We start from the raw sequence: 27,757 nt of genomic DNA, 5'->3' as shown, positions 1-27,757 counted from the left end.
TAAAGCTATATGAAAATAATACCTGCTGTGGTAAAAATCTGAAGGAAAAAAAAATAGAAAAAAATTTAAAGCATTAAAAAAAAAAATCACACAATTCTACCGACAGGAAACTTTTGCTAACATTTTGACTTATTTCTTTTCTATTCTTCCTTTTTTGTTTTTAAACAATTCAGATTATACTAAACATAATTCATAATCTGCCTTCTTCACTTAGAAGATGAACATTTTCCCTTGTCATTAATGCATCTTGCAGTTCATCATTTAGTGACTATTTGTAAACATTAGGTTGTTTCCAATTTCCTTTATAATAAATGATGCTGCAAAGAACATCTTTATGGAAGTATGCCAGCACTTTGAACTTCTCCAAATGACAACTTCTAGAAACAGACCAGGCAGGGTTTGAACCAATATGCAAAGAAGAAAGTTTCCTACGAGCCTGCTTTTGGATCTGAGTCCCAAAGCCCAAACAGAGTAAGGAGAAAATCCACATGAGAAAAAGGGAAACAGAAGATTGGTCACTTATGGGGCATTTGTCTAATATCCAAACACATTAACAATGATGAGAGCCAGGTTTTTCATTGTCCAAAAGGGAGGTACAAACATGACCTGAGAGAAAAGAAAACTGTAAAGAATTCTGTGTTGGACTGGAATTGGATGTACTTAAGCAAACTCATGAATTTCCATATATATAATAGTTACAATTGTACACATACATATATTCCTTGGCTCTGTCCACTAGGCTCTAAAGAAACAAAACCTTTGACAGCAATGCATTTCAACTACCATTCTCCACTAAAGGAACCAGAACTCTTTAAAGAAATGGCTGATTCTAAGACTAAAGCAGACAAAACACAAGATGAGCTTAGAAAATGCTGTGTCAGAGAGAAAGGAGGTGCTCAAAGGTGACAGATTCATCTCTAAAAGACCCTGAAGCCAGCTGAAGGGGCTCCTGCTAGCCAAAATGGGGACAATTTGGACACTAAAATCAATTCTTTTAGAGATGATATCGCATTGAATAAGAGACTTAAGAGTCCATACAGATATAAATAAATGAATAAATTGAAACAGGAATACTTACATCGTTTCAAAAGATCTCCTCACAAAATACTTATTAATTGCAGTGGAAAAGACTAATTTTACAGTAGTGACATCTAGCACACACCATGTCAATCAAATTATCAAAGGTAATAACACCCGTAATGAGACAAAAATGGAAATCAGATGCTACCTAATAGGATGAAACTAAAAGAGCACAGGATCACTTCTGTGATATTCCTGCCAAAGATACATAATCTGAATCTAAGAAACATGTTCTACAAGATAACTGGCCTATAATTTACATACCTGTCAAAGTTGTGAAAGTCAAACAAAGCTTGAGAAACCGTTCCACATCAAAAATTAAAGAAATGACAACAGCATAAGATTCTAAAATGAATTATTTTGCCACGAGGAACATTGCTGAGACAAGTGGCAAAATCTGAAAGTTATTTTAGGAATGGATGGTAGAAATGTATCAATAATAATTTCCTGACTGATGGTTGTACCGTGGTGGTGTAGAATATTCCTGTTTGTATGTAATGCATGCTAACGTATAAGGAAGTGAAAGAATATTAGATTGGCAATTTACTCTCAAATAGCTCGGTCCCACTCCCAAATAATATACCACAGCTTCACTGTCACCTATCCTCAAGAAGTCTGCCCTTCTGATTTCATAGTTCAAGTCTTTACCTCCTCAGGTATTGCCCAACTTTAGAAACAGGGGCCCAGAGATACAATACAAAAGAATAGTCAGGACCAGAGGTTGAAATATTTGGGTTTAAGTATTGATTCTTGGCTTTTTAATGTGACACTAATCAAAGAGATCCTGCTGCCTTCCCTGACAAACAATGAAAATACCTGTTTTTTTTGAAGCAGGTAAAGGGAAGGTTCGGCATAGCGTTATTAGAATAGTAAAAATCTGTATACACAAAATGCCCAACATCTGAAAAGCAGTCAAATAAATCATGGCACATCCTTACAATATACAGTTATTAAAATGGGTGTTTATAAGTATTTTCATGTCACGAGAAAATGTTCCCTAAATTACCAAGAATAAGGCCACATACAAAATAAGGATTAAAAAGAAAAAGATTTCGTACTCGAAGACTGACCCACCAACCCTGAAACTGCCTGTGCAGGACGCTCCCGTCTTACTTGCCTCAAGCTCCTCGGCTGCAACGCGGACCAAGCAATGCTCCTCCAACTGGCCAGCATCCGCCGAGCCTGCGGAGATCCACGTCACACTCCGATGCGTCCGCAACACCCGACGAACACACTCCCTCCATAAGCGGCACACGCTGGGGACGCAAACGCACAAAGGGTTGTGAAGGGTCGTTCATTTCCCCCTCACAGACAACCCCAATTAGAACAGAGGAAATTCTTGCGGGATCAAAAGTCCGGGAAGGGGGTGTCAGGGCACAGATTCAGAGGGAGAACAGGGGGCAGAGACAACCATAAGGCACACCTCGTCCCCCTGGGAAGAGTGCCCAAGACAGGGACAGGGGTACGGCGGGGGTACCACGCAGATGGGGGCATCACCTCAGAGAAGGAGAAGGGAGCCGGGGGCAGCCGTGGGTCCCGAAGATGTCTGCCCACCCCGCCAGCCAGGGCAAGCCCGAGGCAAGTCCCGAAGTAAGCTTCCCGCCTCCTCTCTCCTCACCCGGCCACCCGCAGCAACGCCTTGGCGGGCAGGAAGGTGAGGACACGCTCCACCACCTCCGCTAGGTTACCCAACACAAAGGTGCTTTGTGGGTCCGCGGAGGAGCCTTGGCGATCGCCACCACCGCGATCACTACAGCCACCCACCATCTCCATGCCTCACCAACCCGCCCAGCAAGCAAGCACTACGGCGACTCGCGAGGCACTGGTTAGGCCGGGACAGGACTTTCCAGCTAGCGCGCATTGAGCAGGCGCGCGCGCGCCACTTCCGGCCGGTTAGGGGAGCCAGGCTGCTGAGACCCACCCACGTGACTCCAGGCTAACCCGCTTCCTGCTTGGATCCCCGAGGGCCCGCTGGCGGCAGGAGGCAGTGAACGGGCTTGCGTCCTATGATCTTGCGGAAACCTTGTAGGAGGCCTCTCACAGGCAAAAATAGGTCCTCCTCTTGTGCCTGTCGCTGCACTTGCAGCGCTATATTCTTTGTCGGTACAAAACTTTAAGTCACGGTATCTTCTAGGAAGAAAGTAGGTAATATTTGTCCCTCTTTATAGTACAAATGTCTGTTAACATGAGTCCAGTTTTTTAACGGGCAGTATCTGCTTTAAAAAAAAAAAAAACTGTGAAGATGACAGGTGTGTAGATGACCATCTTTTATTCAACGCCTAGGGAATGTGGTTAACTCACTGTAGCCCTCACCTTCTGTATGGAAGGGCATAAATAGCACCTACCACTGCTGTGAAAATCTTGACCAACTGCATTAGTTCCTCACTAGTAGCATCAGATTCACCAGGAATTATGAAGTTTTGGCTTTAACAAGTTTTCCCCTTAAGTGTCATTAACACTGGTATATTAGTTGCAGGTCTGTGACATGATTCAACAATTCTATACATTACTCCATGCTGGCTGAATCCCTTTCACCTATTTCACCCATCCCCCCACCCACCTCCTCTGGCAACCACCAGTTTGTTTTCTGTATTTAAAATTTCTTTTTCTTAAGTGTTTATTTTTGAGAGAGAGCGCATGAGCTGGGAAGGGCAGCAAGAGAGGGAGACACAGAACCCAAAGCAGGTTCCAGGCTCTGAGCTGTCAGCACAGAGCCAGAGGCAGGGTGGAACCCAAGAACCACGAGATCATGACATGAGCCAAAGTTTGAACTTAACCAACTGAGCCACCCTAGGCGCCCCTAAAAGTCTTTTCAAAATTTCTTTGGCTTAAAATTACAGGAGTGAAATCATATGGTATTTGTCTTTGACTTATTTCCCTTAGCATTATGCCCTCTATGTCCATCCATGTTGTTGCAAATGGCAAGATCTCCTTTTTTCTGGTTATACTATTGTGTATAAACACCATTTCTTTACTTGCTCATCTATTGTTGGACACTTGGATTGCTTCCCTATCTTGGCTATTTTGAATGCCGCCACAAACCTTTTCAAATCAGTGTTTTCATTTTCTTTGTGTCAACCCAGTAGTGGAATTATTGGATATGGTAATTCTGTTTTTCAGGAACCTCCATACTATTTTTCCAGTGCTTCCTCCATACTATTTTTCCATTCCCACCAACAGTGCACAAGGTTTCCTTTTTCTCCACATTCTCACCAACACTTTGTCATTTCTTATGTTTTTTAATTTGAGTCATTCTGTCTCATTGTGGTTTTACTTTGTATTTTCCTGATGATTAACAATGCTGAGCATCTTTTCATGTGTCTTTAGGTTTTGGCACATTCTTGGTCCTCACTTCAGGCCTACTGAATCAGATACTGGGGGCAGGGCCCAACATTCTGAGTTTTAACTTTTCTGTGATTGGTTTTCCTGTGATTCTGATGCTAGCTCAGGTTGAGAACCACAGAAGGAATGTAAGCATAGCAGACACTGCTGTATCCCTACCTAACATCCATTACTCCTGCTGCTTCTTTACTAACAAAGCCAGATTCGATTACCAGCTCTAGAGGGTAAACTTAGTTGAACTAAACTAGTGGATCTCAAACATTCTCACCTCAGGACTCTTTCACATTATGACAACCCCAAAGAGCTTATTTATGTGGGTTATGACTATTAATATTTGCCAATTAAAAATTAAAACATTTTAATATTAATTCACTTAAAAATAATAAATCCATTACAGATGAACAAAACAATTTTTGTGAAAAAAATAACTATGCTCCCTCACCCAATAGTGAATAGTTGTGGCATCATATCACATTTTGCAGACCTCTAATTTCTGCATCTAAGCTGCATCTGCTTCTGAATTCCATCTACTGCAGCATCAAATCACATGGCCTCTGGAAAACTCCACTGTACACTTGTGAGAAAGCAGGTGAAAATGGCAAATAATGTTTGAGTGTTAGGAAAATAGTTTTGACCTTAAACCTCCTAAAAGGAGGGATCTCCAGGGTTCCCCAAATCATACACTGAGAACCACTGGACCAAACTAATAATGATTTCATTCTTTTCACCAGCCATTAGTTTAGAGGTGGACACAGGCCCCAGTTCTAGCCAAGGAAAAGTGAAGGGCAATATGTTTGGGGGTTGGGGCTTCTAAAAGATAAGACCATTATCTACGTCTGGACGGAGTAACATGGCTACAATATCCAGATATGACGTTAAATCAAAGATGAAACCAACAGGGAAAAATCTCAAAGGAGTGTAGCAGAGCCAAAACGTACCAGGCCTAGAGTACTTCTATCTCTGGACTTCTTGTATGTAAGATAACTTGATAATGCTGTGTAAGGAGGTCATGGGAATATTAAAAAAGGGGAACAAGGACAGCCATGATGAAAGCAGCACTCGGACTTATATTAAGGAATGAGAGTGGGAGAGGAAAAAGGTTGAGGAAAGCTGAGTATACCAAGTCTGTACACACCATTTGCGGGTTCTCTAGCTTTCTCTTGTTAAATCAACCTGTCTCTGTTCCTCTCAACCCTCTCCTCACCCCATCCCACCATATGTAAATCCTATTTCAAAAAATTCAATAGAGCTTACAAACACCTGAAGCCAAGAGTATCTCTGATGAGGGAAAAGTAACAAAGTTATATTTTAAATGGTTCTTTATTCATAAACTTGATGCAAGTTTACAAAATTTACTGTACATTGCCAAATAAATCTGCAATGAAAGATAAAACCCAAAAAAACAAAGCATGCCAAATGTGCAGCTGTCAATCTGCTAGCCATTAGGATATTAAAGAATTCAATAATGTATTCAAGATTTAGCCTTAGGTTTAAGGAACTTTAATGCTTTAAAGAATTCTGCCTGGTCACTTATTATCTCAGCAACTGGCAATCAGATCTTCATACAAATGTAACCAAGTAAACAAGAATGCCAGAAAATCTTTTTCTACTGTCCTTTTAACCAAAATAGAAAAAGAAATTAAACACACGCAATAATGCCGAAGTGCCAAGTCTCTCTGGTGTGGTTTACAAAGTTAAAAATTGAAACTTAGAGCAAATGCATAAGAAACACCTTCGAATTTTGTAACTTATTTGTGCAGAAAAGTGTGCTTCTGGATTTCATTTTAAAAGTGCTTAATAATTAGAATTTACTTTTAAATCAAACTTGGGTAGATAAGAAAGTCTATCACCAACCAAATAGGACTGATTCAGGTAAGGCAAGAAAATGGAGAGTACACTGATTTGAGTCAGGTTTTATATAACAATGAACATATATAGAGTTCCTACTAGTTTTTCAATGTAAAAGCCATCGTTATGAGTATACCAAAAATTTTAAGAGTTTCCAAATCAGGTATCTTTTTGTACTTCACTGTGCAGCTTTTGCTCAAGGATTCTTTGTGCCAATCACTTTACAAGTTTATTAGTTTAAAAATGATTGCAACATCCCGTTAATAAAATGGAAACATAAAATGATTTAGTATTTTAAATAACTTCAAGCTCTATACTGCAGTTCTTCATAAGAAATACTGAACCAACAAGAAGCAGATTCAGCCCAACAAGACTCTGAGGCCCCAGTGGAAATTATTACTTACAAAGCCTTAATTTGCACAGCCTTGCTTTGCTTTTGCCTAAAAAGCACAACTCAGTTAAGAGCGTATCTTCAGGAAACAATTCATATCTTCATCTAGCCATAAAAAAGTTTAACAATTTAATGAGTAGGCTTCCTATCATTATTTTGGCAATATCAAAAATTGGTTTTAACTTGAAAAAGCTACTGTGATTTAGAAGACCTTAAATTTTCTAAACCAACATTAAACATCAATTAAACTTTTATTGGCTCTAAATGGAACAGTATATTGCAAGTCCTCATAACACACGAGCTCAATGTGGGAAAGTTACCCTACAGTCGCAACTTCTGTAACCTGATGCTGACTTTCTGCTTAACAGATTTCACTTTTCAAGAAAAAGAGATCATGAGTGGCCAGTATGTGTATTTATCACAAAAAATACAGTAAAGGCCCCACTGCTCAGTCCACAATACCTAAAATGAGCAAAACGAAAAGGCTGTAACTCATACTGGATGTCAGTTGACAGATTATCCACTAAAATATCTATTAGCTAACGTCTTCAGTACTGCTGTTATAGGGGCACTCAAAGCTTGTGTCTGCATGTTGGAAAGATTTTCTTTAAAGCAACATTGGTCCAAACATACGACAGTCAACATATTTAGCCATCTTCCTTTGGAGGGGTGTACCAGCCTGAAACACAATGGAAAAAAAGTTAAAATACCTTATTAAATCAACTAGGAGAAATGGCATTTAAGTTTAGCTACTTTGTCTATTCATATTTTTGTTTAAATATACTGTAAAAAGTAAACTCACATGGGTTGGTAACACGGCATTTTGTTACGTGCACATATTTACTTCTATGAATAAATTGTACTTGAGTTTTCAACATAAGATCTTTATACTAGTGGAATTTCTAGCTAAAGACGATAATATGGAATATTAGACTACAAGATAGATTTTGTCTTCCATTTCAACTTTGTAGAAGTAAACCTCACTGAAAATAACTATACCCAAAACAAAATGCTGTCATCTTAGAATAAGAGGAATCTGGATTGTCATTAGTGCAAGGATACCATTTCACCAGTGAAGAAGTCATTTCAGCAAGTGCAGGGACTATGCCTAAAATCAGAGTCAGCAGCAGAAACCGACCTAGAACCCATCTCCTGATTCTGAATCTACTGCTCTTTCATCAAAGCTAAGCTTAGAAACACCCACACTTTGTAAAATACAGCACTTTCCAATAAACATTTTTGAATGCTGATTACAATGTTTGCTTCAACAAAAAATAAAAGAAAAAATGTGATTTTTTTTTCCTAGACTCAGCAAAAATCTAAGTTTTCTACAGAAAGGCTAATGAAAATAAGACTGGCATGAAATGGCCACTGGAACAGTATGAATATACCAAGATTGGTGGAGCATCCACATGGTTATGAAGTAGTATACAAGCACCTGTGGATCTACTAATTTAGTGTGTTGTGATCATTATGAAAACCCAGGCTTGCCTTCAAGTTTTATCATTTCCTTCTTCAAAAGCTTGAACTGTTTTAAATATTAGTCTTTTATAAGTAGTCACTGAAAAAGTGGTTTGTTTTGTGGTTAAAAAAAAAAAGTGAGCACAAAGTACCAATGTTAAGTCACAAGCTACCACATTTCTAGTAAAGAACACTTTACTGTAAATACTCTCCTTAAAGAAAACTACTTCCTATTAATTTATTTACTCTGCACAAAAAAGTATCCGTTTCACTACCATGGCTATAATGAGTATCTTATTATCAGCACTTAGTTCAAAGTGCCATGCGCATACACTATTCTTTTTTTCCTCACAAGTTTGGCAAGACAGATATGCCATTTTAGAGACGAAGAAACTAAGGCTGAAGCTATTATCTTCAGGACTTGCTCAGAGACACAGGGCTAGCGAGTAACACAAATGGCACTTGAAAAATTGGGTTTTCTAATATCAAATCTACCTCACTGTTAGAGAAGAAGACTCAAAACGTGCATTATGAATACAAGCAAAATTTAAAGTAGAATAAAGTTTATGAAAGATATTTTAAGAGTTTTTTTAAATTTACAACTCAAATACTCTTAAGTGTATACTGAAATGAAAATGTTCCTTGAACAGATACATGTGTATGACTGTCAAAAAGCATTAAATAATCTGAAGATGTTTCAGAAACAGCTGGTTCAGGATCCTGATTGTATTTACTCAGTATCAGTAAGAACTCCACCTGTACAATTGCCTTTAACTCAATTCCTACCCTAATACCATACATTTCAAGTGAGAAGTGATTCATTCATTAATCTACTAAAAAATCTTGACTCTGACTTAGGCCAAGTACTTAGGATACAAAGATTTTTCAATAAAGCAGAGTGTGTGCATCCTCAAGTTAATTTTTTTTCACTGGGGTAACAGTACTTTAAGAGATTAAAGCAAAAACAAACAGGGTAAGTTATCAATAGTACCTTATATAAAACTTCATAAATGGTAATAAATACTTATTGAATTAAACGTACCATTTTTCTCATGTATCTGTACAATGGAATTATAGGATTGTTGGGCTCTTGCTAGATTATACTGATTCTGAAAGAGAATTATACATTTTAAATAAAAACTCTGAGTAGATGAAAATCATTACAAATAATTTACGGATGCATCATCACTATGCTTAAAAGAACACCAGAAACTAAATTAGATTTCTGTTTCAAAAATAATTTTAACTTAATACCCTCATTTCTCAATTTCATTATTCTCTACCACTTTAGGATAACAAAACCAAAGTTGTACTACAATAAAAATCTATTTAAGCTTCACAGTTCATTTGTATAAATGCTCTTACCACTGGACAAGTATAAAGCTTTATAGTTCTAGTGCCCTTCTCCACTGATGAATGAAGTTAAAGAATGCTACTCAGACATGAATAAAACTTAAACTCTCCTCCTCATAATAAAACAAAAAACTAAATTACAAAATATTACCTTCAGATAAGGTTAACTTTAAGCTTTGAGGACTATACATATCAATGACATCTTGAGTTAAAGATGTCCATAAGTGGTACCAAGCCATTACTAAAGGAGTCTTCTTTTAAGGAGCCAAATTTAGGATTAATTTTTTCTCTAGTAGTGCAACTGAGTGACATCATAACCTACAATTAATATGTCATGAGCATTCTTCATAGTGGTACATACCTATTATGTTATAGAATAAATTCACAGTACAAAAATTAAAAATGTATAAAACATTCTAAGTGAAAATTCTCCTTCCTACCTGTCCTCCAACCATCCAGCTCCTCCTCTCATCCATCCTCCTTTCCCTACCCAAGTTAACTGTTTCTTATATCTCCTTAAGATTAAATAAGAAAAGTCACATATAGCTTATGTTACTAGCCACCATCCCTTGCTTATCACCCCCCAACAAATGGTAGGTAGCATGCTATAGACCCTGTTCTGCCTCTTCTCACTTAAGGTATCCTGCACCTTGTTCCCGATCACTGCACAAAAAGCTGAACCTTTCTGTTTTTTTAAACCGTGAAATATTCCATTGTATGGAAAGTCAAATATTTATTTATTCCCCAATTGGAGGACATTTAGGTTGTTTTCAATATTTTGTTACAATGTTACAGTGAGCAACCTTGTACAAATATTTCCAAAGCACTGGTAAATAGTCTGAGTGGAATTGCTGGGTCAAAAGACATATGCCTTTGTAATTTTGTCTGTAAGACTGTGGAAATGGCCTTGCTGCTTGGCATGTATGAGAATGCCTCTACATAGCGTTTACAAACCTCTTATTTGTGACAATGTCATAGGTGGACGATGAACTCTCAGTGTAAGTGAGATTTGCATTTCTATCACTGAGTGAGGCTTAGTGTGTCTCCATATGTTTATAAGCCATTTATTTCTATTTCTGCAAATAGACGTTTTATATCTTTTTCTACAGTGTAGCCTTTTTAAATTTTTAAGAGCTCTTTAAAAATAGTAAAAACCCTCCCATAATGCATCTGAAAAACAAACATAAAATGTTCTTTCCAAGTTAATAAAAAGTAATGTTTTTCCAATCTATATTTTCACCAAAGGACAAAAATACAAAAGAAACAGATTACATATAGCAAAATATGCACACACAGAAACTTGCAAATGATCAAAAAGCAGTCATTTCCTAACCCTACTGCCCATCTACAAGATAAGAAGAGAAAAATAAGAATATTAGCCTTCTCAGTTGTCAATAGCATGATCTTCAAATTCTAGTTTTTTAAATTTATTTTTATTACGTTTATTCATTTTTGATAGAGAAAGACAGAGCACAAGTGGGGGAGGGGTAGAGAGAGAAGGAGACAGAATCTGAAGCAGGCTCCAGGCTCCGAGCTGTCAGCCCAGAGCCCCACGCGGGGCTTGAACTCACAAACCGCGAGATCACGACCTGAGCTGAAGTTGTACGCTCAACCAGGCGCCCCTTCAAATTCTAGTTTAAAGAGAATGTTACTGCAGGGGCTTTAGTGTAATGGGGAGTTAGCCCTATTTTTTAACTCACTGATTTCTGCATATATCATTATTAAACCCTCCCTTCTACTTTCCTTCAGTTTTTTTTTATTATTATTATTTTTGAGAGAAAGAGAACACAATTGGGGGAGGAACAGAGAGAGAGAGAGAGAGAGAGAGAGACAGACAGACAGACAGACAGACAGACATAGAATCTGAAGTAGGCTCCATGCTCTGAGCTGTTAGCTCAGACCCCGATGAGGGGCTCAAACCCATGGACTGGGAGATCATGACCTGGGCCAAAGTCCAAATGAGCCACTCAGGTGCCCTTTTTGTACTTTTTAAAAAAAATGTTTATTTATTTTTGAGAGGGAGTGTGTGTGATGGAGGGGGGACAGAGGGAGAGAGAGAATCCTGATGTGGGGTTCAAACCCACGAACTAGAAGATCATGACTGAGCTGAAATCAAGAGTCAGATGCTTAACCAACTGAACCACCCAGGTGCCCCTTGATTGTCCTTTCTAACACTGACTTTGAGGTCTGATTCATTCTTGTTCTTTTCTTTTTTCTTTTTTTTTTTTTTTTTAATGATACAAGGATTTTAGAGCAAGGAGTATTCCCTCTGCCCTCTCATTTAGTTTCTAGTGTGTAGGCATTTCATTGCTAATCTCTAGCTATTCTGCAGTCTTCATTTCAAAGCCCCATTAAGGGCTGTTTGAGTTCCATAATTCCACAAAAGGGACATTTGTTTTGAGCTGGTTATTATAGTTTTTTATTTAATTAGGATCAGAAAATGATCTGTCCTTTTCCTACTTCCAAAATTGAAGTTTTCTTCATTGAAGAGGATAAGTTTCACGAATGTTCCAGAGAGAGAGAGAAGAGAAGAAGGGAAGAAGAAGAGAAGAGAGAAGAGGAGAAAGAAGGAGAGAGGGACAAAGGGAGAATTTTAGTATTTTCATTATGGTTCAGTTCTAAGTCTTTTTAAATTTTCATATGATTTTTTAACCATGATTTAGAATTGCGTTTAATTTCCAAATTCATGCAGATTTTTATTAATCTTTTCATTACTGTCTTCTAACCTTAACTGTATCATATTCAAATTATATGGCTTGTTTTTAAATATTCTTAATTTATGAATTTATAATTTTTCCCCATATTCCATAAATGCTTGGGAAAGATTATATAGTATCTAATTATTGGGTACAGAGTTCTACATCTGTCCATTTGACCAAACTTAATTGGTTATTCAAATTTTCTACATTTTGACATATTTAATTTACTATGAACAAGGTACACTAAAATCTCTCATTATGGTTACCTGGGTCAATTTCTCCTGTGGTTTCACCAGTCTTTCTTTTTTCTTTTTTTAAAAATAGTCAACACACAATGTTCTTAGTTTCATTCATCAAGTTTTTTTATCTGTATTTTGATGCTATTTTAATAGGTAAAGTAAAATATTATTATACCTCCTGGTTAACTGAGACTTTTATTATTAAGTAGTGCTTTCTGTTCTAAAATCCTATTTTGATACTATATATATATATATATCACATATTTTGTTGTTGTTATTAGTGTATACTGGCATATCTTTATTATCCCCTCTCAATAAAAAAAAAAAAAAAGAAAAGAAAAGAAAAGAGGGCGCCTGGGTGGTTCAGTCAGTTGGGCGTCTGACTTAGGCTCAGGTCATGATCTTGCAGTTCACGAGTTCCAGCCCCACATCAAGTTTGAGCCCCACATCAGGCTCTGCGCTGATAGCCCAGAGCCTGGAGCCTGCTTAGGATTCTGTGTCTCCCTCTCTCTTTGCCCCTCCCCTCCTCATGCTCTCTTTCTCTGTCTCTTTCAGAAACAAAAAAAATTTAAAAAACAAAACTTCTCAGTGTTTTTTCATCCTTATAATTTAAACATACTTCTTAAAAATTGCCAGATTTTGTTTTATTCATTCTAACTGGTAACTTTAGTCCATTTTTTCTTGTGACTTTACCACCTTACTTCCTGGTTTCTATTTCTCTTGCTTTTTAACATTTTATTATCTCCTCCTGGAGTTCCAATAAGACATTTTAGACCTCCTTCTGATTGTTAGCTCTCAACTTCTACCACAATGTCTATCCCCATGTTCTTCTCATCTGTACAACATTGAGTTATTTCTTCTAACCAATTCTCTTCTGATACCTAATCCACCCATTGTTTCTCATTTCAATCATATTTTTCATTTCTATAAATTCTGTTTCATTCTTTTTTCAAATTTGTCTCATTATACCTGATGGTTTCATTGTTTGCTCAATTTTAGGATGCTTTTTTCTTTATATTATGTTTTACACAGAACTATTCATTTTCTCATAATTCTAATATCTAAAGTCTCTATTCTGTGTCTGATAATTCCAAAACCTAAAGTCTTTGGGAATATATATCTCTTATGTATTGTTTCTGCCAATTCTCATTATGCTGGCTTGCTTACTTGTGTGCTTGGGATTTTTCACACTGAATTCTTATTTGCTTGATCTTAATATTTGAGAATCTTGTAGGCTTAAATCAGAAAAGCTTTTCCTCTGAGGAGTATCTGTGCCTGCTTCTGATGAGAACTGTGGATATAACTAACATGAGATCATCTTAGCTTCCTTGGGAGAATCTCAGGATTATGCAAGGTTCTCACATTTGGTTTGCCAACCTTGCTCATTTATAAATAAAACACCGGAATACTTAGTACAGGTAGCACCTCTCCACTCCTTGAAAGGAAAAAACAAAAACCAGATGTCTCATCTGAAGGTGATCATTCACCACAGAATTCTCTAGGTAAATGACTGGAGGTCCATTAGGAGCAGGGTATGATAGGTGTCTTTGTTAGAAATAGCTTAGGGGCTGCTCCAAGAGTTGTGTGCTCTAGGATTTCACTATTTAACTCAACTATCATGCCCTCCATGCGGTGAATGAACATTTGTTAGGGTACTACCTTGCTTATCCAAACCCCAAATTCTTGCTAAGTCGTAATAGCAGAACTCTAGAAAGCTTTCTTACCACTACAGCCTAGATTTAATGTTATAGCCTGTATCCCCTGTTAACTGACCAGAAAACCAGCCCAGGCCAACATCCTCTGCCTTATGGCTTGCTCTCAGCTCCTGCTGGCTGAGCCTAGGGGAGCAAGCTAATGGCAAGACTGTACAGTGAGTGACTCTTGCTTGCATAGAGTTGCAGATCCTCAGCTCCATCAATCTTACCCTATCTCCAAATTTTATGTGTGCTGACAGCCAATTTTTTTGTTTTCCAGTACTTAGGTGTATCATTTTAGTAATATTTTCTTTTTTTTTTTTAATGTTTATTTATTTTTGAGACAGAGAGAGACAGAGCATGAACGGGGGAGGGGCAGAGAGAGAGGGAGACACAGAATTGGAAGCAGGCTCCAGGCTCCGAGCCATCAGCCCAGAGCCCGACGCGGGGCTCGAACTCACGGACCATGAGATCGTGACCTGAGCTGAAGTCGGACGCTTAACCGACTGAGCCACCCAGGCGCCCCTTTAGTAATATTTTCAAGAGATAAACTCATTCATTTATTTTGAACCAATAGCTGATAGTATATTTAAAAATATTTTAAATAGGGGTGCCTGGGTGGCTCACTCGGTTAAGCATTTGACTTTGGCTCAGGTCATGATTCTTGTGGTTCAAGAGTTTGAGCTCTGGGTCAGGTTCTGTGCGGACAGCATTCACACTCTGTCTCTCCTCTATCTCTATCAAAAACAAAACACTAAACAATTTTTTTTAATATTTAAAATATTTTTGAATAGTTATATGTCAAAAGAAAGAGCACAAATGATTTAAAGTCTCCCATCTCTAACCTGCCCCATCAATACTTCAATACCCCCATATCAGAAATAGTTGTTAGTACTTTCTTGATTATCCTGTAGAGTTTAAAAGCCTACAAGGTAGGGGCGCCTGGGTGGCTCAGTTGGTTAAGCGTCCAACTTTAGCTCAGGTCATGATCTCACAGTTCGTGAGTTTGAGCCCTGCATCGGGCTCTGCGCTGACAGCCCAGAGCCTGAAGCCTGCTTTGGATTCTGTGTCTCCCTCTCTCTCTGCCCCTCCCCACTCCTGCTCTGTCAGTCTTAAAAATAAATAAAACATTGAAAAAAAAATTTTAAAGTGTACAAGGTAAAACTCCTATTACATCATGTAAAGTTTCCAAATTCTTAACAGATATTAATAAGAAAAAAATGGAAGAGTGAGGTTTTATAACCATTCATTCAAAAAATTCACCTTCTAAGACATACTTTACTAGGCAAATGTGCTTAGCTGCTTGACTTAGCATTATATATAAAATGGTTATGTTATGTACTTGCTAAGAAAACTATATATAATGGAAATATAAAGGTTGAAAGTAATAACATTGACATTGAGTAATTCCAAGAGAACTGTGGCACTGAACAGAGTATTGATATTACAGAATTTTAAAACTAGAAGAGACTTAAAATATTTTAGCTCAAGATACAGAAGCCCAGAAGAGGTAAGTTTACACAGTGAGTTATTAGTACAATGTTCTTTCTTTTTTTGTTTTTTAAATGTTTTATTTATTTTTGAGACAGACAGAGTATGAGTGGGAGAGGGGCAGAGAGAGAGAGAGGGAGACACAGAATCTGAAGCAGGCTCCAGACTCTGAGCTGTCAGTACAGAGCCTGACATGGGGCTCGAACTCATGAACCACGAGATCATGACCTGAGCTGAAGTCAGACACATAACTGAGCCACCCAGGCACCCCTAAAATGTTCTTTCAATTACTCAAAATGATCTAAGCCTTTTATATTTTAACATGAAAGATATGCTAATTTTTTATAAAAACATGATGAAATTTAACATCAAGTTCTACATAAAAATAAATGCCAGGAAGAAATTTAAAAGACCAGAAGAAGTAAACCAAATGTTAATAGTATTTCTAGGTTACAGATGACTTCAGTTTTTTATATTTTTTCCTATATTAAAAACCATGCACTGCACATAAATTTTGTCAATACAAAAAATAAAATTCTAATAGCCTACTACATAATCATTCTATCGGCAGATTTAATACACCTAAAATATACACACTGTTAAGAAATGCTAGTTAAATGTAGTTAAGTAATTCACTAGTGTTCAATAATTAACTTCTAGACTTTACACAAAATGGTATTTTATTCCAGTGCAAAGAAATAGCTGTTAAAAGAACTCAAGTAAAATGAGTTATTGTATAGTACTATCCCAAATAGATGATTTTTCAAATGGCCTTCTCAATTTTTTGCTTCCTCTGTGAGTTAAGACTCTAGTGGACTCATGCTTTTGATGTGCAATACATTTATAAATACATTATTTAGATTTCATACTATTTGGATAGGCATTTAACACAAGATTCACAGACCTTTAGGAACTCCAAATTTTTAAAAATGTTAGGTTAGGATAACTTCCATCACACAAATACTTTTGCAAAATATACTAACTTCAGAGTATTGTCCTTGGTCCATTTAACTGTTTCGAGAAACTACAATTAGACATGGAAAGATGTTTCGGATATAGTGAATAAAGAACACAACACAGTGGGTAAGAGTAGAGACTAACACCAGACTGTCTGCTTCCAATTTTTGTTCTGCCACCTGTCATCTTAGACAAGTTATCTAACCTCTGTGTGCTTCAGTTTCCTCATCTACAAAATGAGAATAATAATACCTACTCTTAGGTTAGTAAAAGGATTGAAAGAGTACATACAAATAAAAAGTTTAGATCAAAGCCTAGCATATAAATGCTCACTGGAAATTAACTATTCTAACATGATCTCAATTTTGGGAAACTTCAAAGTACGTATAATTTTTTTACTAGTATTTTTTAACTTACATACCAATAATAGATTTACAATTATACACATGTCTTTCTATAGTAAGAATAACAAAGACTAAAAGAACAACACGTCTCCTAAGGTAACAGAAAATATAGATTATAAATGAGTATGATATCGTCTTAATAAAAGTACCTTATTTGCTCCAAACTGTACTCTGGCTTTGCCTTTCACTAAGGTAGCATTGATTTGCATGATGACTGATTCTATTGAGTAGGCACTGCTCCAGCCCTACAGGAAGAAGAAAACACTTCTCTAAAACATAATGGTACTCTTGATTCCCACTTGGGAAAACTTAACAAAATGGCACATAAATAGCTCTACAACAGCAAGACAATGTTAAGAAGTCTGCATGCAAGAGAAAAAAGTTGGACCATTTCTAAAATCTTGTAAAACAAAAAAACCCTATATTCTAAGTATCAAATATGAGCAAATTAGAACCTTATATACACATTGCTCTTAGAATGCCTATCCTTGCATAGCTTAAACACCAAGTACAATGTCATTTTACTGATTTGCCTTAAATAACTTTTTCATTATTAAAAGTAGGTGCTATTGAAAACAACTTTTTTTTAAGTGGGTGGTATTACATCAGAGTCTTTCCCCTCAGAATCTAATTTACATCATCAAAACACTCCACTGAGATTGAAAAATATGAGTATCATAAGAAATTAGTTACCTGTTTTGTGAGAAGTTCCATACATAGTGCTCCACCACCCAACACATACCTTAAAAAGAGAAATGGATTCTTAATCTGCTAGATCTCAGTGTTTCTTCTTAATTTTTAATATTTTATTTTTTTATTTACATTGAGAGAGAAAGAGAGAGATAATGAGAGCGAATGAGCAGGGGAGGAGCAAAGAAAGAGGGGAGAGACAGAATCCCAAGACAGAATCCCACACTGACACACTGTCAGTGTGGAGCTCAATGTGGGGCTTGCACTCAGGAATCATGAGATCATGATCTGAGCCAAAAAAAATCAAGAGTCAGACACTTAACCGACTGAGCCACCCAGGTGCCCCCCTTGTAATTCTTAAAGTACTACCACTAAGGAAGTATGCATACAACCAAAGGTTAGAAGATAACATGCAAAAATGAGAACAGTGATTAGGGTTCTAGGACAAAGGATAGTTAAAAAATTCTAATGCCATCGCTTTATTATAGTCTTATTTTTTTTAAAATAATGAATCTTAGAATGCTTAAAGATGCTAAGGTATGTCAGAAACTAGGAACTTACCCTAAATATTTCAGAGAATGGAAATGCTATATTCATCTGAATATTTCTCTACTATCATGTTAGCCAATGGCACCAACTTTACCTTATCTATAATAATGAACACCCACATTTTGTGGTTTAAATTGTTTTTATCCATTCTTTTGTGAGGATCAAATGGTTCTGACCACAGAGCCCCTCTCTGGGTCTCCTCAATTTCTCTTGCTAATCCTGAGAACTGTTCTCTGAACCAGACAACTTCTGGCAATTTCCTGGATCTCTCTTAGGAAATCATTATTTAGATCAACATTATTCAACCTTTTAACCCCTTCTCAAACAAAATAATTTCATTTCTACTTTGTTATTTTAAACTTCAAGATACATGAAATATCATGTCTAAAAATAAAATCAAGAGCATGATAATTATAGAAGAAGGACTGATAAATCTTGAAAACATGTAAGCTAAGACCACAGGTCTGATTAGATATAAGTGAACACTGAGTCCATTACAAACTTTTTTTGTCCCCAGGGACTTTCCCCCCTTGCCTGAGATTCCTTTTGCTCCCTACTCTTCCAAATGCCGTATTTCCCCCCAATAAAACTCAAGACCATTCTAGCCTGCAGATTTTGTATTCTGGCTAACGAAACACATCCTTGGGTTGACCTAACCAAATTACAGAAAAGTAAGGAATCTAAAAACTTCTACTATAGACCATTATAATTGTTATAGTGAAATTATTCAATAATGGAAATTATTCAATAATTCCCACTTCCTGGAGAATTTAAGCAAGTGTCTCTTACGTGGCTACACCAGACCTTGGAAACTTCCAAAGTTAAAGTTTATAGGAGGAAAAGAAAAGCACTTCAAAACACTAGATTTGGGTGGAGAGTCATGGGATTTTAAACTTCTTTGTGTATTCCCCAATGTTCCTAAAACACAAAAATCTATCTCCAATCATTTGACTCTCCCAATGGGCTCAGAGTGTCTTATGTATAGTGGTTTTAATTTTTTTTTTTTTTTTAACGTTTATTTACTTTTGAGACAGAAAGAGACAGAGCATGAATGGGGGAGGGTCAGAGAGACGGAGACACAGAATCTGAAACAGGCTCCAGACTCTGAGCTGTCAGCACAGAGCCTGACGCGGGGCTCGAACTCACGGACCGCGAGATCATGACCTGAGCTGAAGTCGGCTGCTTAACCGACTGAGCCACCCAGGTGCCCCTATAGTGGTTTTAAATAAACACTTGCAAATTGAACAGAATTAGAAGATCCATGTTTTCATTTGGATTTTGCTTTCTCCACAAATTGCTCAGACTCTAGTAATCTGTTAATGAGTTAACACTATTCTTGATCCTTACACTTCAGAAATACAAAATGCAGACAGGGACTCCAGGACTTATCTTAGGAAAAGGAGTTATGTAGACCAGCCTGAGTTACCAATTATCCAACTGCCACATTTCTTTTTAGCACTCTACTCTTTATTCTGAGGATGGAGAGTCTTTCAGGTGGGAAGAAGGAAAGTTTTTGTACTCACAGGTCAAATAAAGTACGTTTTCTACAATGCTGTAACTACGCAAATGTCTAGTACCCATACAAAAAGTGAGATAAGTAAATTTTTCCATAATACACACTATCAGCAGCATTTACACCTAAAAGGAGTGGCTGATAGAACTCTACTTCCATACTGAGTTATATTCATTTTATGATATATGTTCCAAACCCTTACTGTTCTTTGCCTCCAAACAAATAGTTCCTGCTGAATATTGAGACAATTCAAGAACACTGGAAAGAAAGAAAAAAATAATAATCTACTGGTCATTTAAAGATAATATGCCACATTCACAGGCAAAGTAATATTTTCAGCTTAAAAAACTTCAGTTGTGGGTGCCTTGCTGGCTCAGTTGGTGAAGTGTGTGACTCTTGATCTCAGGGTGTGAGCTGGGCACTGGATGTAGATATTACTTAAAAATAAAATATTTAAAAAACAAGAACAACCAACTAAACAAACAAAAACCCTTCAGTTGCCAAAGTTATAAAATAAACACTATCCTAAAGCTTAGCCTCTTCAGGCAATTTGTGATTTTTGTTTTATTAGGAGCTTCTTGCAAGAATGTTTGCTAGCTAACTTGCCCATCCACAAGCTACAATGATCACTTCAACTGCACTGATGAGGAGACAACAGAAAACATGTATCAGTACTAAAGTGTTAATACAACATGATTCTTAAGTGAGCCTAAGAAATGTAAAATTTTTAGTTTTTAAAAAATGTTTATTTATTTATTTTTTGAGAGAGAGAAAGAGCACAAGCAGGGGAGGGGCAGAGAGAGAGGGAGACACAGAATCTGAAGTAGGCTCCAGGCTCCGAGCTTTTAGCGGAGAGCCCGATGCAGGGCTTAAACTCAAGAACTTTGAGATCACAACCTGAGCCGAAGTCAGATGCTTAAGTGACTGAGCTACCTAGGCCCCAGAAATGTAAAATTTTTATATTAGAGTCAAATTCTTCACAATAATCACATTTTTTAAAAAAAGGAAGGCTTATTAGCCCACATAAAACAGTCATGACCCTTCCCTTCCTTGAGACAAGGAAATATTAATTATTGATTGTAAGAACAGAGGCTTTAGATAGGAATGAAAGAAAATGCTGGCACTTAAAACCAGATTATTAACATGTTTCCTCAATACAAACAGAAACAACCCATGGTCATCTAGAAGTAGTGATATTCTCTTCATGGATGACTGGGGCACAAGTAATAATTCACATTATATCAACCAATAAAGAAAGCATTTTCAGTTGCCTACAAATAGCTCTCACAATGTATTAATGAGAGAAAAACAATCTTTATGATTCTCTCTCAAGTTACTACACTCTGATCTGGATTAAGCAAGAAAGATAGTCAGATACTAGTGGCTCATTAAAATAACTCATAAAAATATCAAGACAGAATTATGTATTACCCTAAATTGTCTACATCTTGCTAACCTACTGTATTTCCCTATCTGATTCATTGAGTCACAAATATTTACTGCACACATATATGCTACACACTGAGCCAGGCAGAGTATACGTTGAAGAAAACTGACAGGACCCTGTCCTTCATGATGGGAAAGGGGACCCAGAGTTCTAGGAGAAGGAATAACCAAGGGGCTTTTTAAAAGTATGGTAGTCAGGAGCAGCATTTCTAAGAGAAATGCACAAGCTGAGATTTGCAGGACTTAAAAGTGTGGGTGGGAGTAACACGCCAGGAAGATGAATGTATGTATAAGAAAGGTTATGAGGAGGGGTGCCTGGGTGGCTCAGTTGGTTGAGCATCCACCTCTTAATTTCGGCTCAGGTCATGATCCCAGAATCGTGGGATCCAGCCCTGCATCTGCCTCCATAATGAGTGTGGAGCCTGCCTAAGATTCTAAAATATTTAAAGAAATATTAAAAACAAGAAAGGTTATGAAGAAAAAAAAAAAGTTTGCTGGGTACTGGGGGCTGAAAGATATCCAGTGGGGTACCAGCTTAGACAGGGGAAGTCTGGTACAAGAGTATTAAAGAGATGGGGGGCGCCTGTGTGGCTCAGTCGGTTAAGCATCCGACTTCGGCTCAGGTCATGATCTCGCGGTCCATGAGTTCGAGCCCCGCATCAGGCTCTGTGCTGACAGCTCAGAGCCTGGAGCCTGTTTCAGATTCTGTGTCTCCCTCTCTCTCTGACCCTCCCCCATTCATGCTGTCTCTCCCTGTCTCAAAAATAAATAAGTAAACGTTAAAAAAAATTTTTTAAATAAATAAATAAAAACATACTCCTTTAAAAAATAATAATAATAAAATAAAGAGAAAGACAAGGGCAAGATCACAGGTGGCTTACGGTAAGGGTTGGGGTGCCTGGGTGGCTCAGTCAAGTTAAGAGTCGACTTCAGCTCAAGTCATGATCTTACCTTGTGGTTTTTGAGTTTGAGCCCCGCATTGGGCTCTGTGCTGACAGCTCGGAGCCTGGAGCCTGCTTTGGATTCTGTGTCTCCCTCTCTCTCTCTGCCCCTCCCCCACTCACACTTTGTCTCTGAAAAAAGAATGAACCTTAAAAAAATTAAAAAAGAAAAAAAAAAGAATATGGCAAGGGCATCAACCTGTAAGAGCAAATGGAAAGATACGGAAGAGCTTAAGCAGGGGAGCAACATAATCAAACACAAATTTATAAAATATCACTTTAAAGCTTACATGAGGGAAGGAACAGAGGAGTCCAGTCAGAAATCCTCTGAAGTGATGGTAGTAGCAACAGAAATGGAGACAAGTAACTGGATCTTGGAACCCTCTGAGAAGGAGAATTAGAAGACCGGATATGGGAAATGAAGGAAAGGTGTTATAAAGAATAACTCCCAGTTCAATAACTGAGATATGAAAGGCTGGGAAGGGAGACTGGAAAGGAGAGGAGTTCAAGTTTTTGTGCTACAAAATTTGAGATGCCTATGTAAGAGATATTCCAGGGGCACCTGGGTGGCTCAGTCAGTTAAGCATCCGACTCTTGATTTCAGCTCAGGTCATGATCTCATGGTTCATGGATGATCTGACTGCATGGAGCCTCCTTGGGATATTCTCTCTCTCTCTCTCTCTCTCTGCCCCTCCTCTGCTCGTGCTCTCTCTCGCTCTCAAAATAAATAAGTAAATTTAAAAAAGAGAGAAAGACATTCCAGTAGAGATGTCAAAAAACAGGTAGACACTGGGAGCAGTAAAGATATATAAAAATGCAGGATACAAAACCTGGGAGTCACTGACACAGGAGGTATTTTGAAAGCCATGGGAGCCTTTTCAATAAATAATACTAGAGTAATCGGACCATTAGGCAAAACTCTAGGACCTAAATCTCATACCTTATACAAAAACTAACTCAAAATGATTCACAAACTTATCTGTAAAATGTAAAACTATAGAACTTTGAGAAAACACAGAACAGGAGAAAATCTTCAAGATCTGGGACAAGGCAAAAGTTCTTAAAATTGATGCCAAAAGCATAATCCCTAGAAGGAAAAACATCTATAAGTTGAAACTCATCAAAACTAAAAACTTTTTGCAAGATATAAAATCAATATATCAATAACAGATTTTTTATCTGTTGCATTTCCATATGCTAGTAATGAAATAGCAGAAAGAGAAATTAAGAAAACGATCCTATTTACAATTATATTAAAAGGAATACCTAGGAATAAATTTAATGAAGGAGGTGAAAGACCAGTACTCTAAAACCTCTAAGACACTGATGAAAGAAATAGAAGGTGACACAAATAAATGGTAAGATATACTGTGCTCATGGACTGGAAGAATACTGTTTTGGATAATAGAGGCATTTAAACAACCTAAAGACTCAGTGCAATCCCTACCAAAATACCAACAATGTTTTTCAGAAAACTAGAACAAAAATCTTAAGATTTGTATGGAACCACAAAAGGCTGAATAGCCAAAGCAATCTTGAGAAAAAAACAACAAACCTGGAGGTATCACAAGTTCTTATTTCTTTTTTTTTTTTAATTTTTTAACATTTATTTATTTTTGAGACACAGAGAGACAGAGCATGAACAGGGGTGGGTCAGAGAGAGAGGGAGACACAGAATCTGAAACAGGCTCCAGGCTCTGAGCAGTCAGCACAGAGCCCGACGCGGGGCTCAAACTCACGGACAGTGAGATCGTGACCTGAGCCAAAGTCGGACGCTTAACCGACTGAGCCACCCAGGTGCCCCACAAGTTCTTATTTCAAACTATATTACAAAGCTATAGTAATCAAAACAGTATGGTACTGGCACAAAAAGAAACACATAGATCAATGGAACAAAATAGAGCCCAGAAGTAAACACATATTTACATGGTCAATTAATCTAGGACAAAAAAAGACAAAAATATACAATAGGGAAAAAGACCATTTCTTCAATAGTGTTGGGAGAACTGGACAGCTACATGCAAAAGAATGAAACTGGACCATTCTCTTACATCACACAAAAATAAACTCAAAATGGATTAAAGACCTAATTGTTAAGATTTGAAACCATAAAACTCCTAGAAGAAAACATAGGGAGTAAACCCTTATAAATCAGTCTTAGCAATATTTTTCTGGATAGGTCTCTCCAGGCAAAGGAAACAAAAGCAAAAATAAACAATTAGGACTACATCAAACTAAAAAGTTTTTGCACATTAAAAGAAACCATCAAAAAAACAAAACAAAAAACAAGGCAACCTACTCGATGGGAAAAGCTATTCACAAATGATATATCCAATAAGGGGTTAATATCCAAAGTGTGTAAAGAACTCCTACAACTCAACACCAGAAAAATTATAATCCAGTTTAAAAATGGAAAACCTGAATAGATATTTTTCCAAAGAATACCTACAGATGGCTAACCGACATATGAAGAGGCTCACTAATCATCAGGAAAATGCAAATCTAAACCACATGATAATATCCACTCACACCAGTCAGAATGACCAGTATCAAAAAGACAAGAAGCATAAGTGTTGTCCAGGATGTAGAGAAAGGGAACCCTCATGCACTGTTGGTAGGAATGGAAATTGGTGTACCCACTGTGGAAGACAGTATGGAGGTTCCTCAAAAGAAATGTACTAAAAAGAAAAGTACATACAATCTAGTAATTCCACTTCTGGGTATTTACCCAAAGAAAATGAAAACATTAATTTGAAAAGGTAGGTTTACTGCAGTATTATTTACAGTAGCCAAAATATGGACACAATCCAAGTGTCTATTGATAGATGAATGGATAAAGAAGTGGTGTGTGCACACACACACACGCGCGCGCGCGCACACACACACACACACACACACACACACACACACACACACAGAGGAATATTACTCAGCCTTAAAAAGGAATGAGACCTTGCCATGTGTGACACATGGATAGATCTAGGGTATAATGCTAAGTGAATGAAAGAAGTCAGACAGGGAAAGACAAATACCATACGATTTCACTTGTATGTGGAATCTAAAAAATAAAACAAATGAACAAAGAGCAAAAAAAATACAACAGACTTGTAGTTGCCAGGCCAGGGGGTAGGAGGAAGGTGGCATGGGAAGTGGGGGAGAATAGGTGAAGGGGATTAAGAGGTACAAACTTCCAGTTATAAAAGAAATAAATTATGGAGATAAAAAGGTCAGCACAGGAATATAGTTAATAATATTGTAATAACTTTGTATGGTGACAAATGGTAACTATACTTATCACAGTATGCATTTTATAATGCTTAAAATTGGCAAATCACTAAGTTGTACACCCAAAAGTAATGATAGTATATATCAACTATACTTCAATTTAAATAAATAAACTAAAAACCTTTGCTCCACAAGTAATTCTATTAAGAGGATAAAATGAAGGTACATACTGGAAGAAATTAAAAACCACATATCCAACAAAGAACTACTATGTAGTTCATATTAAATATTTTTTCAAAATTCAACAATAAAATAAAAAACAATCCAACTAAAGAACTGGCAAGCAACATGGACAGATATTTCAGGGAAGAGAATATGAAATTGCCAAATAAGCACATAGAAAATATTAGATATTAGAAAATACACATTAAGGAAACAATTTTTTTAATGTTTATTTATTTTTGAGAGAGACAGAGACAGAGTGTGAGGGGTGAGTGGGGGGCAGAGAGAGGGAGACACAGAATCTGAAGCAGGTTCTAGGCTCTGAGCTGCCAGCACAGAGCCTGACGCAGGGCTCGAACTCACGAACCATGAGATCATGACGTGAGCCAAAGTCAGACATTCAACCGACTGAGCAACCCAGGTGCCCCAAAGAAACACAAATTAAAACCACGCTGAGGTATCACCATCTCTCAGAATGGCTAAAATAAAAACAAGTGGGAACACCAAATGCTGGCAAGGATGTGGAGAGACTAGATCACTCACACATTCCTGGTAAGGATATAAAGTGGTATAGTCACTATGGTAAAGTTTGTCAATTTCTTTAAAAATTCAATATGCTGCAATAACTGTATGACCCAGCCATTCTACTCCTGGACATGTATCCCAGAGAAAGCAAAACACATTCATACAAAAACATGTATACAAGAACTCATATAAGCTTTATTTGCATCAGCCCAACACTAGAATCAAGCTAGAAGTCCTTCAAGTAGTAGCTGATTAAACAAAATGTGGTACATGGTACACCATGGAATACTTCCTAGCAATTAAAACGAACTAGTCAAACACGTTAGATGAACCTCCAGGGAAATCAGGACAAATAAAAAAAACTAATTGCTAAAAATTACAATCCCAAAATGTATGATTCCATTTATGTAACCTTTTTTCTGAAATGACAAAATATGAAAAATGCAGGATTAGTGGTTGCCAGAAGTTGGAAAAGTGGGTAATAAGAGGGAGATGGGTGTGGTTTAAAAATACAAGGAGGATTCTTGTGTATTTGGAACTTCAGTATCTTCACTGTGGTGGTGGAGACACAAACATACACAGGTGATCAAGTTGTGTAGAACTTAATACATACATACATACAAATGAGTTATAAGAGAAACTGGGAAAATCTGAGTAAGTTCTATGGATTGTATCACAGTCTTATTGTGATATTACACTACAGTTTTGTGAAACATTACCCTGGAAAGGTGTACAGGAATCTTTTTTATTTCTTATAGCTGCGTGTGAGTATACAATTATCTCAAAATTTTCAAAAAGCCACAGGAATAGAAGGAAACGAGAAAAGAGAAAGGACCCATACCAAATTCTGAAGAACTCCAACATGCAGAAGTCAGGTGAACAAGGAGTTGCCAGCTAGAGACTGAGAGGAGCGCAGTCAGAAGCCAAGAGAAAAAGGTTTTCAATGTTGTTGAGAAATCAGATAATCAAATATGATAAAGCCTGAAAAAGGACCCCTGGATTTACCAACATGGAAATCCCTGTTGGACATCAGAGTTTGGGAGGAATGTTAAGAGCCAATACCAGACTACAGGGGCTGAAGAGTGACAAGGAAGTGAAAAGTGTGATTATGTACACATTGCTGTGGGAGTGTAAGTGGTACAGCCACTTTGGAAAACAGTCTGGCATTTCATTAAGAAGTTCAACAGTTACTAGAGGACCTAGTAATTCCACACATGTATGAAAGAAATGAGAATATACATGCAGACATTTATGTGAATGTTCATAGTAGCATTATTCATGATAGTCAAGGTATCACAAATGTACGGGGCTCCTGGGTAGCTCAGTCAGTTGAGTGTCTGACTCTTGATTTCAGCTTGATTTCAGCTTGGTCATGGTCTCGCAGTTGGTGGGTTTGAGCTCCACATCAGGTTCTGCACTGGTGGTGCAGGGCCTGCTTGTAATTCTCTCTCCCTCCCCTGCCACTGCCCCCCCCCAATTTCTATCTCTGCCCCTCCCCCACTCTTGCTCTCTTAAATAAATAAACTTTAAAGAGAAAAAAAAAAGAAACAAATGTCCACGGATAAATAAAATGTGGTATAGCCATATAATACAATATTATTCGTCCATAAGATGGAGTTAAGTATTAAAATATGTTACAATATAGATAAACTTTAAGAACATTTTGCTAACTGAAAGAAGCCAGCCA

General features: G+C 37.3%; 2 protein-coding genes across 7 annotated transcripts in view; both read right to left on the bottom strand.

Annotated features, from left to right (window-relative positions):
• The window catches only part of FBXO22 (F-box protein 22), a 30,928-nt gene extending 28,006 nt beyond the window's left edge, over nt 1–2,922 (bottom strand). The window contains exons 1-2 of one of the 5 annotated variants that reach the window (XM_042941300.1): nt 2,699–2,922; nt 2,198–2,336 (exon numbers count right to left, since the gene is read on the bottom strand). In XM_042941300.1, the coding sequence (XP_042797234.1) occupies nt 2,198–2,336; nt 2,699–2,853 (294 nt within the window). In that variant the 5' untranslated portion in view covers nt 2,854–2,922. Of the gene's footprint in view, nt 1–2,193; nt 2,337–2,577 lie in introns of all 5 variants that reach the window. The other 4 variants (XM_042941304.1, XM_042941303.1, XM_042941301.1 and 1 more) reach the window with 4 other exon arrangements.
• A 2,984-nt stretch (nt 2,923–5,906) lies between these two features.
• Nucleotides 5,907–27,757, bottom strand: part of UBE2Q2 (ubiquitin conjugating enzyme E2 Q2) — a 66,046-nt gene continuing 44,195 nt past the window's right edge. The window contains exons 10-13 of one of the 2 annotated variants that reach the window (XM_042941299.1): nt 17,653–17,701; nt 17,109–17,204; nt 9,165–9,231; nt 5,907–7,340 (exon numbers count right to left, since the gene is read on the bottom strand). In XM_042941299.1, the coding sequence (XP_042797233.1) occupies nt 7,309–7,340; nt 9,165–9,231; nt 17,109–17,204; nt 17,653–17,701 (244 nt within the window). In that variant the 3' untranslated portion in view covers nt 5,907–7,308. Of the gene's footprint in view, nt 7,341–9,164; nt 9,232–17,108; nt 17,205–17,652; nt 17,702–19,913; nt 19,970–27,757 lie in introns of those variants that run through there. The other variant, XR_006203421.1, reaches the window with a different exon arrangement.

The sequence above is a fragment of the Panthera leo genome, chromosome B3, assembly GCF_018350215.1.
Source record: "Panthera leo isolate Ple1 chromosome B3, P.leo_Ple1_pat1.1, whole genome shotgun sequence".
Lineage (NCBI taxonomy): Eukaryota > Metazoa > Chordata > Mammalia > Carnivora > Felidae > Panthera > Panthera leo.
This window is presented reverse-complemented; position numbering and strand designations above follow the sequence as displayed.